We start from the raw sequence: 20,128 nt of genomic DNA on the forward strand, positions 1-20,128 counted from the left end.
ACGTAGTTTTGTCCGTTTAGGGCTTCTAACAAGGCGAATTCCATGTAAGGGGACCCACGGTCTATGTAGATAGAAATAGCCGATTCTAAGGTAATAAAAACATCATTATGTAAGGTCTTTATACACTTCTGCAGACATAGTTATGTATATTATATTGCATTTCTGTCAATAGATCCTCAAAAAAATGACACATTGGACCTTTAAATGGAATTTTTATTTATTTCTATTTTCAGTGAGACAAATGACGTTTTGTGATAATATCGAAATGCGCTTGTTTGTTTACAAATTCAGAGGCTGTTTTTGGGGTAAATATTGGTCAAAGTCAATCAAAATCTAAGTCTTGGCCTATAACAAAACAACAAAGTACAAGTAAAGTCTGTCGTGTGAACTTCACCTCCAGGTTTAAGTCGGATCTTATGAATGGCTGGTCCAACCGTCTCCTAGAATCACATTTGTGTGAGGAATAGACTTTTAAATCTATTTTTTAGCGAATGTATTTCCCCTCTGAAGTGGCACGAGCATAATTTGCGCTCAAGTTTTTCAGCTATAGCGTATCAAGATGCCGTGCCAGGTTTGACATGATTGGTTCTCACTTCTCACAAATTGTATTTTAAATTGTTGATATTTTGGTCAACTGTTCCTCAAAAGAAGAATTTCGATACTGTATCCACTGCACTGCCCTAGTCAAGCTACCTCTACAGGATGTGAAGCAATTTCTATTGGCTATACTATGACACCAGAACCTTTACTTCTGCTTTTGTTTAAAAATGTTTTGTTATTTAGGTATACTTTTAATCTGTGGTGCTTTAGAAGATGTTAAGTAGAATTTGCAATAATAGAGCTTTGGCTTTAGCATCTGTTTTTGACCAGATAGCTTTGTGAAAATATCAGTAGTTTACCGCTTCTATTTATTTATTTGTTTTGTATTTTGTTTTGTATTTTACATTGTTCGGATTTGTGTCATTTTTTAATGCACAATATTAAATCTGCTTTATTTCATGTATGAGTTCATTGTTTAAGTGCAGCTGACATTTGATTTGTACTTTAATATAAAGCAGTATTAAATCTCAAATAAATGTTTTTATCCTGAATGATCTCTGGCATTATTAGTTGATTTTAATAATGTGATCCTGTGGCATTTTATGCGTGTTGACCAATGATGTGTAGGTGTTAGTGGTTTCGCAGCCCTGACAGGAAGATTTAAGTGCTCTCGAGTTCCCTGTTCAGTACGTGTGCGCTGTTTCTCATGATAAGCACATCGCGGTTGCGCTCGTTCAGTTGAAGCTTCACGCACGTTCATCAGAGACACCGGTGAGTAACATCTCATGTTCCAAACAGACCAGATGCTTTTTTTTCAAATGAAAAGCCACATGTGATTTATTAGTGTTTGCTTTATTTCAACAGATCACAGATTCATACCACAGAAACCATGGAGGACGATGAATATTATTTCGGTTTTTTTTACAATGACTCCAGCCAGTTGATGGTAGAAGAATCGTATGTCACAAGCGGTGAAGTCATTTTGTGCGAGAAAACTGAGGTGAACGGTTTCGGCGCCGCGCTTCTCCCGACATTATACAGCATAATCTTCGTGCTGAGTTTGGTGGGGAACGGACTGGTGCTGTGCATCATCTACAAATACGAGAAGCTCAGCACCGTCACCAACGTATTCCTTCTCAACCTGGTCATTTCAGACCTGATCTTCGCCTTCACTCTTCCTTTCTGGGCAGAGTACCACCGCTCCGAATGGATCTTCGGCAAAGCCATGTGCAAGCTGGTGGGCAGTTTTTACTCCATCGGCTTCAACAGCTCCATCCTCTTCCTCACGCTCATGACCTTCGACCGCTACCTGGCGGTGGTCCATGCCATCGCGGCGGCCCAGAGCAGGAGGATAGTGTACGCTTTCTGCTCCTCCGCTGCCGTCTGGTTCATCAGTATATTGGCCAGCGTGAAGGATATGTTTTTGTTTAACGTGCAGAACAGTTCGGATGGGATGCTGTGTGAAGTGACCGGTCACGCCCAGAACATCATCCAAAAGTGGCAGCTGATCGGGCATTATCAGCAGTTTCTACTTTTCTTCACCGTTCCTCTCCTCGTGGTCCTATACTGCTACTTTCGCATCTGCATCAGGATCATGTCCACTCGCATGGCGGAGAAGTACCGGGCGGTCAAACTCATCCTCTTCATCGTTTCCTTCTTCTTCGTCTGCTGGACGCCGTACAACATGGTCATCCTGCTGCAAGCCATCGACATGTCCTTTGGAGACAAATCGAAGTGTTCGAATGGTCTCGACTATGCCCTGTACGTAACGCGTAACCTTGCCTACATGTACTGCTCCATCAGCCCTGTCTTATACACCTTTTTGGGAAAGAAATTTCAAAACCATTTTCTGAAACTTCTGGCCAAGCATGTACCATGTCTTAAGATGACCGTAATGTCGACACAAAGCAGCAGAACCACATCCTTCAGAACCCCAAACACTGAATATTTGGCACGTGTGACTGGTTCTGGTTCGACTGGTACGTTCTGAAACGTGTTATTTGAGCATGTAAAAAGCAACTGCTACCTTTCTGAAGAAAGGACAAACGTTACCAACGTGTAATGTTTTCCGTGCATGATTCATTAAAAAGGTTTCACGATGCCATAGAAGAACCACTTCAGGCTGAATGGTTCTATGAAGAACCTTTGACATCCGAAGTCCCTTAAAGGTTCTTTGTTGTGGAAAAAGGCTCTTTAGGCTATACATAAAGAAAGAAATTTTGATCTTTTATGGCATTGCTGTGCAGAGCTCTTTTTTAAGAGTGTATGAATCACTGCTGTTCAAACCTACTGAATAGGTTTTATTTACATTATGCTGAGAATGTATTGTGCTTGATTATCAATTTTAGCTAATCGCATTAATAATTTTTTTTCATAATTTTTCATTGCTGCAAAGCAGCTCTATAGAACACACATTATTAAACAGACAATATAGAATATAAACAATATAAAAACAATATAATTACAAAAAACAGAAAAAGTATTGAATACATTGTATTATAGCATATGTGACCCTGGACAACAAAACCAGTCTTATGGGTCAATTTTTCGAAATTGAGATTTTAACATAATCTGAAAACTGAATAAATAAACTTTCTATAGATATATGAGTTGTTAGAATAGGACAATATCTGGCTGAGATACAACCGTTTAAAACTCAGTAATCTGAGAGCGCAAAAAAATCAAAATATTGAGAAAATTGCCTTTGAAGTTGTTAATCAGGGGCACTGTGGCAGACCATCCACTCACAAAAATAAAGTTTTTATATATTTAAGGTAGGAAATTTACAAAATATCTTCATGGAACATGATCTTTACTTAATATCTTAATGATTTTTGGCATAAAAGAAAAATCTATAATTTTGACCCACACAATGTATTTTTGTCTTTTACTAAAAATGTTCCCGTGCTACTTAAGACTGGTTTTGTGATCCAGTGTCACATATATTGTTAGATAGAAAAAATCTAACATAATATGTACATTAGCAACATTATATGTAGGAATAATTGTCTGTTGGGTTTGAATTGTTATTCTTTGCTCCGTGGTTAATGTATGTAATGTATATGTAAATATTCCTTCGCAAATATTCCTTAGACGTTGTAAACATTTTAAAGTTATGATGAAAATGCTTTTTTTGAACACGTCTGGGATGCAACATTATAATTGTAACAAACACAGTGCTTTGTGAAACTTGCCTTTGGGTTCCTGTGCAATGTACAGAAACCAGATGTCTCCTTACTTATGTATAATGTGCTAAATATATTACCTTGTTTCAAACGTATTTCTTTGTTGTATATGTTAAATGCACTGTTTTATATTGCAGTTTGATTGCTGGCCTATGATGAATAAAAAAAAAGAAGAGTATAACAGGAACTTCCTGATATCTTTCAGTTATTTTTGGTGACTTGTTTGTGGAACACATTTTCTCACCTTTCAAAAGCTTCAGACGAGCAAACTTCCTGCCATCTAAATAGGTAAATGTACCTGTATCCTGTTGATCAAACTGATATGATCAGATCTTCATTTCAAGCATAAATCTATGGAGCATGTTTGCTGGGCAACAATTAAATGACTCAAATTCCTTTGCTGGTGTTTTGTATGGTTATTTTCTAATACAAATATGGTTTTTATTAATGTTTGATTCCATATGTTGCACGAGGAGAGGATCTTTGATGACACGTGGTTTGGTTTGCACTGATGAGAAAAAAGAAAGAAAGTGGGGGGTAAAGTGGAACGAGATTGAAAAACGTTCATGTAAAATTAAAGTTTGTTCATCATTTATTCACCCTCATGTCATTTCAAACCTGTGTGACTTTCTTCTACAGAACACAAAATAAGATATTTTGTGCGAAGTATTTTTGGGGGTTTTGAAGGAGACTCAATAAAATCATTCTGATTTTGGGGTGAACTATCTCTTTAAATCTTAACATGCGAAAAATAAACAAAAGATAGGAAAATTGCAAACATTGCAGGTAAATCAGATTAGATTGATATCTAGAGATAACAAAAATATATACCTTTCCATCTCAGGAAACTTGCCACACGTCAGTGGAAAGCCCTTCAAACAGAAAACCTTTGAGGAGTATCCCACACACTTATCAGATACACACTGCACCTGTTTATAATCCTTCCTATCATTTCTTAACCTTAAACATTTCTTTATAATCTCTTTTCATCCAGATGCATATTTCAGCTTTACCAGTGTATATTGTATGTTTCAAATTTCACTTATTATTTAACTGCATGCATTCATTAAGCTGTAGCAATGTACTGTAGCTTTAAGAGATTTTGTCATCATCCATCAACATCACCAGAAGCTGCTTCAGGGGCTATATATAACATATAAATACAAGTAAAGCACACTAAGACATAGTAGAACAACTACAGAATAATGTAATTTATGTAACTTAATGTATGTCATATGAATGGTTTGTGTTGTAGGATGATCGTGAAGTACTATGGAAATATTATAATATATAGATATTTATTCACGTGTAATTCTTCACCTTCACCCTAAAACACAAACAATTTCTATGACATAATTGACTATAAATACATATTTACTATAAACATTTAAATACGTGTGTTGTTCCGTTTTAAAAAGTCCATTGAAATGGACAGCAGCGTCTTAAATCCAATCGCAACAAATCATGGCTAATCACAGCCAATCACAGCCAATCCCATCCAGTCACAGCCAATCACAACCCCGCTCACGTCCAAATCAACATCCATTCCCGTCGCCCATAGTTGCCATAGGGGATGTCCATTCAACAGCCAATCACTGTCCAGACTCCAGTCATCATCGTGCGCGGGTGGGGTGGATGGCGTAAACAGGTCGTAACTGAAGGAAAAAAACAGAAATCAATCCGACGGCGCGTTTCCATTGGTTACAGGCTCCTGGTACCCAGGAAAGAGGATGTAGCATCTCCTGCGGTAGCTTAGCAAACGGGCCAAATGTGAGGAAAGGGCGCCTGTCGTGCGGGGTAATATGGGGCAGATGATGGCTATATGAACGTAAAGGTGATGATTCACCGGCAGGTGATACTGACCCAGGTGAGTGGGTGTTATTTACCGTTATCTGCCGTTAGTCAGACGTGTTTTGCGATGTCTGTGGTGATTAGCAGTGTATGTTAGTATGATAACGTTCCCTGAGGCGTCTATTCTGTACAGTGTGGTGTGATGATAACGTGTTGAAAACGGGTTTCTTTCAGTTTCTTTGCCCTTGTTAAATTGGTGCTCAGCATCAGTCGCGGCCTCGCGCGTCTTTGTGTGGTGCGCGTGCTTGTGGCCCGAATGAGCGTCATCATCGCTAAATCTGCATACTACACCTGAACCGCACACCTCATCCTAAACCAGAAGCCCAGATGTGTACCCTAAACCTGCACCTCATCCTACATCAGAAACACAAACACACACCCCATCATATACTCCACACTTCGACCCTAAACGTGCACCTCATCCTATATCAGATACACAAACCTTACAACTTTCACCCCAAGAGGATAAAACTGGAGTTAAGATATTTATTTATATCTATAAATGATAAATAGATCAATATCTCTGGCTGATGAATCGGATATCTGGTCCTTTGTATCTCCCTTCATCTACCAACCCACAATCTAGATCTCTGGATTGGCCACTGATTGAGGAATCGTGTTTTTTTTAATCATTTTTAGGGAGCTCATCAGGACAACAATGGCTTATTAAAGTCATTTGTACTTCAACATGAGAGGTTTCATACAGCTAATTTCAGAATGGATGGGGGAGCATGTGTTCATTATTACTCAGGGTTGGATCAGAGCAGAAATCAATTAGGTGAGGGGCAGAGACAGGGTGGATTAGTATCGATTCACCTGAGACCAGCAGTCCATTGATCCGCTCTAAAATCAGCACCAGAAGACAGAAAAACACATGTTCTTGTAAAGGCAATTGTTTTTTTTTCCCACTGAAGAGCATGTGTGGGTATTGTGTGAACTTTTTTTACAATAACATTTTATTAGTATGTTTATTTATAGATATGTGTTGCCCAGTTTGTTCCAGAGCAGTGCTGCTCATATCTGATCTTACATTACAGATTTTGTTTGAAATAAAAATATTAGATGGAAAAATTATTCTAATTTTTATATACTTAATTCTTGAAACTGTGAAGTGAAACAACATACAGAGAAGAGTTTTAATTTGTTGTTTTGAAAGCACTTTATGTTTTCACAATACAAAAATGTAATCAAATGTAAAAATGTGTGTAGTAAATTGAAAAAAAAAATATACTAAAATAACTTTTTGAACAGTAGTGTGCTAAGTTATTGTCACATGACGCTTTGTTACATCAAGTAAGTGGTGGTGTCCCGAAAAATGTGATTAATGTGGATTATTTGCAACAAACCCCCCCCAAACAAACAGAAACTAAAGTTTGATTTAAAGTCTCTGAACTGGAAGCCGTGATCAACGTTATTTCTGCATTAAGACTCAAGACCTTTATTGTCTTCTGTAGTTGGGTACAATAAAACTCTTACTTTCCCCATTGCTCTCGAGAAAAATGGGTTAGAAGGGCACTCGAAAGCATAAAAAACAAAGAAAAGAAAATCTAAATAAAAATGTGACAAAGGATAATCAGTGAACTACTACAAAATAAACAATACACAATATCAAAAACTCAAGGGGAGGAGTTACTTTCTACTGACATGACATCATCATCAGAGAAGAATCGCGGGAGTACATGTTCAGCTTTTGGTGAAAGTTTACAAAGACATTTTTTGTGTGAGTTGACATGCACAGATGAATTATTCACTACAAAACTAATAATGTGAGCTAAAAAGTACATTTGGATTTCATAAGGTCTTTAAGGTTATTTCAGTATCGTCCTGAATATTCCATACATTATAAAAATACACAGTGTATATTATACGTCATTCCTAATATACCAGTCCCTGCAGGATTTTGCGATCGCAGAATTTAATGTATAATCAAACAAACGAATCTGATGCAACTTGCGAAATTTAGAGATTGTCGCAGATTTTCCGCATAATTTGGCCCGAAGACGCGCCATGTGACGTTCCGTCAAAACCTGCTCCAAACGTCAAGCAAAGATACTTTTATTATAGGGAGACAGTAGGGTCTGTAACACTTACAACTGGAGAAAGCATATCGGCTAACAACATCCATTGACATCCATTAAAAAACGAGCATCTGGTCTCCTTTCCTGCGTTTCGCTGAAGCCAAGGCGTTAGCATTAGTTGTTACGCTTTTTTGCCTAAAGGTTGCAGGCTTTCCATCTAGTGGCTTTGAGTCAAGTCAGCCTCACCGATGTGTGTTTCACGTTCTTAAACATTACGCCTGAAAACAATACAAAGCCATCTGATCTATGAAGAAAGCTGTCATGTTTATATTGGTGACAATGAACATTCATCAACTAAACGCTGATTTCTTAAAGGTATGCAAGGTTCATGGCATAAACTCATAAACGTTAACTTTTGAAAAGTTTGTATATGCACACTGGTCTGTTATCGCAGGGGCATTTCCACAACCACAATAAACATGAAGCGGCATGAAACGAAACGTGATAGGTTGCTTAACCTGTCAGTCAAAATGGCCTCTTGGGCCTCCTTGGTGACTCAAAGTGACAAAGGTTTCCAGACCATCAGTCTGAATCTGCTGCATGCCTTTTAATCATAGGAAATGAATAGTGAAGAACACTGCTTGCCAATTCAAGCCAATCGTTGCATCGGTGTAGTGTGCGCTTGTGCTGAAGTTTATTCGTTTTCATGTAGGAGATTACATACTGTATTTGAGACAGAATTGTGGCTTGATCCTGTTTCTCTGTATTCTGAATAGAAATATCTGCTCCTGTAGGCATGTGTTTTCTGTTATGTAAGTGCATTAAGATTCTTGGGTTTCAGTTCGCCGCACATGAGCCTGATGCTGATGTATCCCGTCCTGCGTGACACATGCACACACACGCACACACACAGTGTTATTTAATGGATCTGCCTCTGGGGCTTTAATGATTATAATCAATTTATTCGTGTCAGAGTGATTTTCAAGGTGCGTTGTTAACGCTTTCCTCCTCCTGTAAACACAAACGCGCCTGCTGGAAGATTGAATTTGCTTCAGCGCGACACCATTTAATCAGCAGCTAAATTTGCATTTCAGCTATTTTCTGACAGCAAAATTGACAAAAAACCCCAACGTTCCATTGTTAACTTCCTTCTTTGGTCACCCTTCAAGAAGATCAGCCATTGCATGTTTACAGTTGGAGGTCAGCTGATGGTATGTACTGAGATCAGTCACAACTCCAGTCGCGACCTCTAAACCTCTCTGCCACATGATGACCTCCAACATTGAACCACCTGCTTTTTTAGTGGCGATGTTGTTCCGCAAATCCCTGCGGATGGACTGACAGTATTCAGATTTTGACTCCATGTCTTGTGTATGCATCTGCAATGTCCGACCTTTCCCTTTAACGTTACCTGCTTATTTTTCACAAGAACTGTGTTTTGTGAAATTTGAATTTGGGGATCATAATGGTTGCGTTGGAAACAGACTGATCTGCCTCCTTCCACGTTCTTCTTAGATGGATCGTGAAAAGTCTGCCGTTACTGCAGCATCCGAGTACACCATTGTACTTTCCATTTTGCATGCTCGGATTCACACACCATATGTTCCAAAAGAGCATCAGGCCCTTGTTTTTGTAATATGATATTATAATATATCCTGTTTCCCTCTCTTGTGTTCTCAGAACTTGTACCAGAGCAGGTTTCTCGGGCTTGCAGCTATGGCCTCTCCATCTCGAGTATCTCAGGGCAGGCGGAGATGCAAGGACCCGATTCGGCACAGTTTCAACCCTGAGCAGTTCCCTAACGTGGACTTCCAGAACGGCATGCACGAGGAGCTGGCGGCCGCCGTGCTGCGCTCCACCAGCGATACCAACCTCGTGACCTCCCACTGCCGCTCCACCCTCACCGTCAGCACGTCCAGCTACACCATCGGCCAGACCCAGGACATCACCCTCAGCTGGGACATCAAGGAGGAGGTGGACGCGGGGGACTGGATTGGCATGTACCTCATTGGTGAGATGGGTTTTTCTTTGTTTACTGCGTAAAATGTTTGATAGCTCAAAACCATAGGCCTTAAGGGGATAGTTCACCCCAAAATAAAAATTGTCATTCAAAACATGCATATGACTCTTTAATCTGTGGAACACAAAACAAGACATTTAGCGAAACGTCTCAATAGTTTCGTGTAGGGCTGTTGTAATTGTTTTTGCGATGCAGATGTGCACGTTTTTGCATTGATGCATAAAATCAAAAAAATGATTATTAAAACATGCAATTAAAACTGTTACAAAGCAGCTGTACATGAGACATATTGACTATAAGCAAAACATTTAAAGTTGAACCTGTAAAAACAAGAAAAAGGTGAAAACACAGAAGACAGACATACCCACATACAAAACACTCCACACACACAATATGCACACATACTAACACACAGACACACACAAATGCGAACACACACGGACGCGCAGACACACAGACAAGCACGCACACACACACACACACACACACACACACACACACACACATGTCTGGTTTACTATCTCCGTGGGGACAGTCCATAGGCGTAATGTTTTTTATACTGTACAAACTGTATATTCTATCCCCTAACCCAACCCCTAAACCTAAAGATCATAGAACACTTTTTGCATTTTTAGATTTTTAAAAAATATTGTTCTGTACAATTTATTAGCGTTTTTGCCCATGGGGACCTCAATTTTGGTCCCCACGGTGACACGAGTCCCCATGTGTTGGTGTGCATTCAGGTTTAGGTCCCCACCGGGATATACAAACATGAACACACACACACACAGAGACACAGATACTTTATTGTAAATAAAGTATCCTTATTGTGTATCCTTATATTTGAAAACGTTGCTTTTGACAAAAAGCTTATAAATAACCTTACATCTTTTATACTGTAGTACATACGCGTCTCCCTCTCTCTCTCTGCCCCGTTCAGATGAATGTGTGTCTTCAGGAAGTTGCGTGTACTGTAAATAAAGCTCTTTTCATTTCTAAACTTGGAGCGCTGTTTAAAGTCAAACTGGGTTCCCCAAGATGGATCCAGGGGGAAACAGAACAGTCACATCCCTTGATCAAACAGGGTCAGGTTATTTTACATTTAAGATATAACAAACTTTTTTACCGCCACTTGGACTGTTCCCAGAAGAGAATCAATCTGCTCCGCCCATTGTACTGATGCGCGCTCATGTGGGACACGCGTCCCAGCTATCTCAGGTTGGTTTCACGATTGCTCCCCCTGCCCCCGCTGGACTGCGTTCATATAATTATTTTTGGGTCCGAACCGTATGGCAGGCCGATGTTGTCACAATTAGATTAAACGCGTTTTATCTATTAAAAAGTATCTGTTTTAAACAGTATTTGCTCCGTAAAATCCGGCGTCGCGATTCCAAACGCCGTAAAAACCATGCGAAAAGCCGTCCATAAGTTAACGCCGTATTTAACAGCGTTTTAAGGTGCCTGCCTTTTGCGCCGCTGTCTTGCCATATGACGCCGTAAAAACGCTGTTTTGGTTGCACAGAGCGTGCGTCATTTACGGACATATGTGTCTCGCAAACAATTATGTCTCAAGTGAATGCTTGGTGAACTGCCGGGGGAAATATTTGATCCGTCCAGGTCTTAAGGCCTTAACTCTCGATGTCAATCGATTAAATAAAATAAACACAGATAAAAAACATAGACTTTACCTATAGATAGGGGTTTTGAGTGTGTGTGCCAAATTTGTTGGAATTGGATGCAGTAATGTGGTTTAAGAAAGGTTTTCAGAGGTGCGATTTTATTCATTTTACACACGGCGCTCTAGAATACTATGGGCATAGTCATGACATTGCAATGTATTCCCAATGTATTTTTTTTAAACTCTAGATTTTGAATGTAAAATTCACTTAATAAAAGGATTTTCATAAAAATCTTCATTCCACTAATCAAAACACAGTAATATCAATGGCCACTACAAGGATTTAGTACCAAGGCCATGGTGAATTAGATCTGGTCTGGCTCAGCTCATCAGTGATTGGGTGAGAGCAGTTCAAAGTTATTGCCTGTGGAAATCAGTGTGAGGGGCGGTGTAAAAAAAAACGGCGCTCTGTGCAACCAAAACAGCGTTTTTTTACGCCGTCATATGGCAAGATACGGGGTGCCTTAAAACGCCCTTAAATACGGCGTTATGGATGGCTTTTTGCGCGGTTTTTACTTCGTTCGGATGTAAACGCGTTGTGTAATTCTGAACCATTTAGCTTTTTTTCTTCCTGCATGCATAATAAAATTCAAATTTATTTATATAGCGCTTTTCGCAATGTGCATTGTTCAAAAGCAGCTTTACAGAAGAAAATCTATTTAAAAAAAACCCAGAAAAGAGAACAAGAGTTAGGAGAGTAAATTATTCGTAAAAAAAACAGTATTTACCTATAATGCAGTTTTGCATAAGTCAGAAACTCCACCCAAACTGAACCTGAGATATCATCCCATATACAGTAAGTTAAATTATATGAGAGAATGCGGCGTCATACGTCTAAATGCAGATTAAAGGTTGAAAATTACTTTAATCAAAATAATCATTACAAAAATTCAAAGCTTTTTAATAAGGTTGATTGCTTAGCAGCCTTAAACTGTATTATTTATCTGCCCCATGCCGTGGAGGAGCGCGTTTCTCCGCAGCCGGCCTCAACAGACTGAAAACGGACGTTCAGCCAAGCATTTAGATATGATTGATTTTACTCGACAAAGCATATGAAACAAAAACAAATAATGACCATGACTCACGATTGACGATTGACCATGACGATTGTTGTGTGCAGTCTGCTTTATTAAACGGGGTTTTCCTTTCGATCTGTGTGAACTTAAAATACTTTAATGTGGTCTACCTCTTTACTGAGACAATTTCAAATAAGAAACTTAGAATATAATGTACGTTTGTTGTGGATATAGCTTGTTATAGTAATATAATGCGTTATATATTAATGTAAATGCCACACCTTATAATATCCAGTGGTTTTTGTGTTGTATTCGTTTGTAGCTGCACAAATATATTGACTTATTTTTGTTTCTTTTAGACTTCACGGTGTTCCGTTGTCATTGTATTGAGGCTCTGTAAGTTTGCAATGCAGGCTAAACAATTATCTTTTATTTATTGCCATTCGACAATTTATATTTAACATAAAATGGCTAGCTGTATTTTTCATTTTTCTTTTTGTTTATAAAGAAAACACTTTGTTGTAGTAATTGCACCTGTTGTTATGCATTAATAATAATAACAATATATATTCATATTTAAAACAGCTGTCTTTGTCATTTAAAAACACCTATACAATAATACCCCAAAAATAGCATTTATTCACAGTCATTTTTCTCATCGTTTCTGCTTTACCGTCTCAATTTGATGTCATCGATTGCAAGGGGCGGTCGTAAATATTACACATGTTTAATGAAATCTTAGTGAGGATGACTGGCAACCCTATCTAAAGGTAAAGTCTATGTTTTTTATGTATCTTTATTTAATTTAATTTAATTTAATTGATTGACATCCAGAGTTAAGACCTTAAGACCTGGACGGATTAAATATTTCCCCTGGCAGTTCACCAAGCATTCACTTGAGACATAATTATGTTTGCGAGACACATACATTCTGATGTGCGCACTTTGGATGCTTCAGTCAGAGTAAGATCATTGTTGTGTCTTAACATCTTTGAATAACCCTTAACATCAATCAAGTCCCGCACTTTATTTTCTCTACAGTATGTTAATTCTTTAACGCAATAGTCAGACTCGCTCTGCTTGATATGCAGCTTTTGCAGTAATATGTATTGAGTGCACTTTTTTGCCTACAATAAAGCTGTGCGTTAAGATGTACAGTATGATATGCTTTTTAATTATGTTTTTTAAAAGTCTATTCTTTTTTTAAATGCATCATGCAGAATCGTTCTCATCAGCCGGTGCAATCGTTCTCATAGTCTACACTCAAAAACAAAATCCGTAAAAACAGGGCACAATATACTGTATTAATATGAAGGAATTTTTCGTATTAATTTTTTACAGTTATTTCACCTGTATTTTACATTTTGCACTGCATTAAATGACATTTTAGCGTTAACAGAAATGTCCGTAAAATAAAGGAAAATGTACTGGCAATTTTCTGCCAGTTCTTTATCTGTTTTAACAGGATTTTTGACAGTGTTTGTAATTACGTTTAATTAGGCCCACTATTCGGAGCAATGGGATCAGTAGGCTTAACCACCATCTTTGTGCAAACCAACTTTTTAAATTGTTTTGCCTATTACTGTTCGTTCGTCCTGTTTATAGCATGAAAGTCCACTGATGTGTGAGTTCAGCAGCAAAAGTAAAGTGCAAGTCGTTAACTGAATATTGATACAGTTGATAAAAAAGATCTCTCAATCCACACTTTCTTTTTCTACTGACCACGCATTAAGTACTGAAATATAAATCTAAAAACTACCCAGCGATACAGATAAACAGAACAAGACCAACAACATAAAACCTGGCCGGTGGTCCGAGAGGGCCTCGAACCGTCAAATGATTCAGTCAGCGATGGCAATTCAATCATGCTAACCAGCAGGCTAACATACACAGTCTCTGGCTTCGGCCACCTAAGAACCTGTTAAAGGAAATGCAGTTCACTTTTAACTCTGGCTGATCTCGCTTATACCAGGAATGATTTCTGGTGTTGGAGATTAGCTTATACAATATTTCAACCAATTGCTCTTTTTGCTTTCCACGTAAGCAATACGCTATATGTAATAAGCAGGATACATACAATGGGATTGGTTGGCCTATATACAATTGCTGACCACGTTGTGTAACCTTAAATTACCAAAGAGAAGAAGTCGTTTCTTCAGAAAGCAAGCAATGTTTTGTTTAATGTTAGCAAAAACTGCGCACATAATAAAATCCTGTAAAATAATCAGTGGTAAATTGGTCTGGTCTGGCTCGGTTCATCAGTGATTGGTTGACAACAGTTCAAATTTATTGCTTTGGAAATCAGTGGGAGGGGCTCATTATACAACAGACAAAACTCCGTAAATGACGCGCGCTCTGTGCAACCAAAATGTCAAGACAGCAGCGCAAAAGGCGGGCGCCTTAAATAGCCGATAAATACGGCGTTATGGACGGCTTTTCGCACGGTTTTTACGGCGTTTGGAATCGTGACGCCATATTTTGCGGCGCAAATACTGTTTAAAAAGCCGTCAAAAACGGCGTTCGGATATAAACGTGTTTAATCTATGGTGTAATTGTGACACCATCGGCTTGCCATAGAACCGCGGGACGTTTGCGTCATCAAGCCTGCAGCTGTTTACCCTGTCGCTTAACGACGACTCAGGAGAAGGCAGGAAAATGTCTTGCATTGCTCGCTTCACTTTTATACATTTTTGTTTTTGAACCGTGAGTTTTGTTTCCAAAACTGCAGTACATAACGGCCCTTTCGTCTATGAATGTACTATAAAATGCCCTTAAGCTCGCTGAAGGCGAACATAAATAAGACTTATAGCTCTCTGCTTAGAGCGCGTCAGTCACGCTCCTCAGAAAAGTGAGTGAAACAGACACACAAGCACTAGCGATGGCTACATTTGCAACATGAACATAAACATTTGAACACAGATCACACTTTTTAATGGTCATAAGAATTTGTACAAACATATTCTTTATATTAATGTTGCTTAAAATGCATTACAGAAAACGTTTGTGCAGTTGTGCTTTTATGTTAATTATTTTAAAGGTTAAAAAGAATTGTTCACAAAAATAATAAACTAAACATTTATTTGTTTCATAAGTAATCCATGGTGTTTTCATGAACATCTTATTTAATTTCTAAACAAGATGATATAAATCTAAACATGACGTAATCATCATGCGCGAGAAGCAAGCTGATTCTGGTTGCCGGTTCGCGAATCGCTTCTTCGGACACGAACCGGTTGCAACAGCTTTCGATTCAGCAGTACACGAACTGAAGAGCCGCTTCTTTCGGACACGTCCGACTCAGAACCGATGATACTGCGCATGCGTGTAATTTTAAAAGCAGATAAAAAGCGTCTAAGTCAGATATTTTTATAAAATAGAGGTGCGATACTATAAAACACATTGGAAAGATGTTTAGGACTTTATTACTGCTTTATCACTGTAAGTAAACCAATCTGCAGCGCCGTTTACGTTCATGCCACTGCTAGAGCGGTTCTCGTTCTCGAGTCAAGAGCCGGTTGCAACAGCTTTCGATTCAGCAGTACACAAAGGGGTGCCTTGCTTTCAAAAAGTTTGGGAACCACTGATCTAGTGGATAGTAGTAGCAATAACATTCACGCTAATGAATGTTCAGTGCTTGCGGAAATATGAAAGAAAAAAATTGATTCACGGCTTTTGAGAATTGAATCGACCGCATTTTAAAAAACGATTCATCGATTTTTAGATTTTTTTGCCCAGCCCTAACGCCTTGTTCTTAATGGTTTCTATTGTCTATTGTCATTATGCAATGATGCATCGTGATATCGAATCGAACCGCAGCACTAGTTTTGTGTTCATGCAACGGAAGTCAATGGCGTTCAGTGTTGTTTGGTTACCAACGTTCTTCTTTTGTGAAGGTTTGGAATGACATGAGGTTGAGTAAATGTTAAAAGAATTTTCATTTCCGGGTCAGCTGGGTCAGAAAATGTTCTTTAACTTGTCCTTAAAATAATGGTTCTCAGAGGTTGTTTGCACCCCGGTCAGAAGTATATTTTTTCTGTATATGGTTTTAACAGGCTCTGTGACTATTTGGAGATTATTAATGTGTACATGTGTTAATGTCATTAGATTAGTATGTTTGTTTTCACACCGGTACGTAGATGGCTGTCTAGAGAACTTGACAACCGAAAGTTTTTTTGTGGTTGTTAGTCACCATGTGTTCTCTGGATGTGTCAGATCGCAGGGTGTTTGTTAACCACAGACCAATTATACTTGCCAGACTTCACCAATAGTACAACATTTACATTTAGTCATTTAGCAGACGCTTTTATCCAAAGCGACTTACAAAGAGTTCAGGGAGCAATAAGCCACATGTCATACAGGAGCAATAATACAATAGGTGCTAATACAAAGTTACTAGTTTCCACAAAAGCCAGAACACTACCTGTTGAGAGAAAGAGAGAGGGTTAGTTTTTTTCATTTGTCTGTCAAGCATTACAATATAAAATATTTTTAATGCTACGACTGCTTGGTGTAACAGCCAAGTTATTTCAATGTCCAAGAAATTGACAATATTTGTAAACATAATGTTGTAAAGGCTATTCAAAGAAACCTGACTTTTTAACTCTTCTTGGCTGCAATTGTAACTTTGAGTGTCATGAACATTTAAATGTGATGTGTACTACACAAAGAGACAAATCCAATCTCTTATTGTTCTCTTAGACGAGGTTCTGTCGGAGAACTTTCTGGACTACAAGAACAGAGGTGTCAACGGCTCCCACAGAGGTCAGATCGTCTGGAAGATCGAGGCCAGTTCCTACTTTGTAGAACGTATGTAATTCCTGAACTCCTGCAAGAAATTGAAATGATGCGTGTGAACGTAATAAATGTCAATTGTAATGCTTTAAATGAGTGATCCCAGAGCAGAGTCAGAACGAAAGCGAGCTGAAGAGCGTCATGGCCTGATGACTTCCTGCAGCAGGTGTAATGGTTATTTACCGCACACAGGATGTCTTTTCAGGAAATGTGGGTGTTTGTAGGTTTCAGGTTTAACACAGTCATAATTGGTCATTTCAAGAGTGATAAACAAAGTGATGGAAAAGACTTATTTTCATGCATTTTAAATGTTAAAAATGTGGAAAGCACTCACGTCACCCTCTCTTGGCTGCATTATTATATATTTGTAAAATAGAGATGTATGCATGTTATAAGTATGCCAGTTAAGATTTAAAAACAACATTTGATTTACTTTGTTTAATATTTCATTAATTTAGTAAAAACATTGTATTGTATTGTATGTATTGCAAAAACATCAACTTTAAAGCATGTGATTGATGGATTAGCATTACTCAACATTACTTACTACCCTTACAGTCAGCAACACTACATTCAATTAAAGTAAAATAGTTAAAGTAAAATAATAATAATATTTTATTTAAATGGCACTGGACTCCGAACCGGAAAATTTCTTACGATACCCAACACTAGTTTTAATACAGACCTTTTTTCTTATATGATGTGTCTGGTGCCCTAGGAAATGTTTTCTATGTGTGTTACAGCCCAGAATGCCATCCGGTGTATTACACTGTGATGCCGTACGCCTCTGGTTATGTTTTTGGGCTCTGAGGATGACTTTATCATATTATTGAACTGACTATGAGCTCTTTGAAACCACACACACAACCTTGTGCCTAACATCATCACTGTTTGTTATTGTGACCTTTGACCTGTTCTGTGCTTGCCTCTGTTTCAGCGGAGACCAAGATCTGTTTTAAATACTATCATGGCCTGAGCGGTGCTCTGCGGGCCACCACCCCATGTGTGACCGTCAAGAACCCCGTCGCACCGGTGAGTGACTGACCATTGAACACTTTAAAAGCTTTCTTTAGAACATGTTGGAAAAATGTTTGGATTGTTTATTTTCATAATATATTTGTCTGAATAGATGTACAGTATATGTCTGAATAGAATCATTATGTCATGAGCAGTATCAATGATCATATAAACACCATCGTTCTCTTACTGATTATTTATATCGTTTTACATTGTAGAATAATAGTTAACATATCGAAACTATGGAATAACACAGAGATTACAAACAAAATGAAGATTTCAGGTTTTGACCGGTATTAATCAGTCATGTGATTTTTGAGTCTCATGTAGACATGTACATCCCTCCATTGCTTTGTCTTTCCATCACGTTTCATCAAGTGTCTGTGAAGAGAATAGTCTGTGCCATCTGTTTCTCAGAGGATTAAGGCCAAAAATAATCTCAGGTTATCATTTCATGCTTTAATACAGTCACAGAACAAATGCAACTCTGCTTTCTTAATATGGAAGCGTTTCAGACAAGGTTCCCAAAGCCATTCACCTTTGCTCAGACAAACAAGTCCATTTCCTTGCTAAACGTCTTGCTGTAGTTTGTCCCGCCCATTTGGTTGAAGCAAATGTTGACATGTTTGACAGAAAGAGCAACAATGTGAGAACACCACAGAGACAAAGCATTGGAGACTTTGTTGATGTTTTTTTACCTGGCTGGGAAATGCCGCTGGATGTTTAGATTAAAAAAGATGGTATGGTTAGAACTCTACATGATGAGTTTATGGCATGAAGAATATGACAAACAGGATCGACTGTAAATAGCATCATTGTTTTTGTGAAAGGGGAAAAGGACATTTTCACAGACAGGGTTTATCTTAAACCAGGACTATGCCTTAGTTGAGTGGACTACTTGCACGTAGTCTTCTGCGTTCTCCTCGATGCGACTCAGTCATTTCCGGTAACAGTGTTCAGCGTATCTACATGCGGAGATCATGGTAGATTATTTCTATTTTTAGGGTGGTCACTTCATTAAAACAAAAAATCCTGTTTGTGATGTTCACATGCTTTAATGTGGGTCTTTATGACAGATCTTAAATTAGCAGAAGTTCACCTCCTAATATGTTTTATAAACGTATACTCATCTGCCGAATAATAAAGCCGTTGTATGCACTCCATCGCTAACGGTTTAGCCTTATTCATAGATTATATTTCATACATTTTAACGACAATAAAATGACACCATACAATGATGTGGATTTTAATTAATTGGACGTTCATTCACATTGCAAAGTATTTAAAAATATGAGTATTTTAAAAATAGCACTGTTCAAATAAATACATTAACTGCGCAAATTTTTTCTGGCATTTATCCTTAAACGTTATAACTACACTTTTTATAGCTATTGACAAAAAAAAAATGCATTTACTAGCATTACATTTGTCGATAAAAACGACACAACGTAGTGATCCAAACATTTAATAATGAGTGTGTTCGCGCATGAAACACGGCGGTATTTAAAGTCTGTAGTTGTTTAATCCAAACAGTGCTGCTATGATTCCCTGTTGGTCTCCTTCAGCCTTCTGTGATTTGCGTTCGGCCGTTAAATGTCTGCAACGGAGCTGTGTGTGAGGAGAAAAAGTGAAACGCTATCGTTCACCAGCCATTACTTTCTCAGATCTTTTGAAGATTTTGTAGTGATGTTTAGAATATTTCTTCTTAACGGTTAAATATACGACTTATACGTACATACATGATCAGCGACGATAATGTATGTACGTGTAAGTCGTATATTTAACCGTTTAGGTTTCACAGGGAGCAACAGCCCATAGTTAATAAATATAACCGGAAACTAGCGAGTCCTACGATTTCAGGTCGGAAGTACTTCACGAGGCTACGTGCAAGTAGTCCATTAAGATATTTATGTCGCTTTTATAAAATACCTTAGAAGAATACATTACTGGTGTGCATCTCGAGACAAAACAATGGCACTGATATATTTGAAGATATTTCAATTTATATCACG

At 38.2% G+C, this 20,128-nt stretch overlaps 2 protein-coding genes across 2 annotated transcripts in view; both read left to right on the top strand.

The window, feature by feature from the left end:
• The first annotated feature begins 1,147 nt into the window (after positions 1-1,147).
• ccr12a (chemokine (C-C motif) receptor 12a) lies at positions 1,148-4,092 on the top strand. Its single transcript, XM_057334623.1, has 2 exons — positions 1,148-1,311; positions 1,405-4,092. Exon 2 carries the CDS (start codon positions 1,430-1,432, stop codon positions 2,528-2,530), a length of 1,101 nt encoding a protein of 366 aa, XP_057190606.1. The 5' UTR covers positions 1,148-1,311; positions 1,405-1,429; the 3' UTR covers positions 2,531-4,092.
• Positions 4,093-5,378: 1,286 nt separating this feature from the next.
• Positions 5,379-20,128, top strand: part of hecw1b (HECT, C2 and WW domain containing E3 ubiquitin protein ligase 1b) — a 31,566-nt gene continuing 16,816 nt past the window's right edge. The window contains exons 1-4 of the mRNA XM_057334595.1: positions 5,379-5,592; positions 9,275-9,605; positions 17,007-17,114; positions 18,037-18,131. Coding sequence (XP_057190578.1) covers positions 5,548-5,592; positions 9,275-9,605; positions 17,007-17,114; positions 18,037-18,131 — 579 coding nt within the window. The 5' untranslated portion in view covers positions 5,379-5,547. The remainder of the gene's footprint in view (positions 5,593-9,274; positions 9,606-17,006; positions 17,115-18,036; positions 18,132-20,128) is intronic.

This window comes from Triplophysa rosa, linkage group LG5 (assembly GCF_024868665.1).
Source record: "Triplophysa rosa linkage group LG5, Trosa_1v2, whole genome shotgun sequence".
NCBI lineage: Eukaryota > Metazoa > Chordata > Actinopteri > Cypriniformes > Nemacheilidae > Triplophysa > Triplophysa rosa.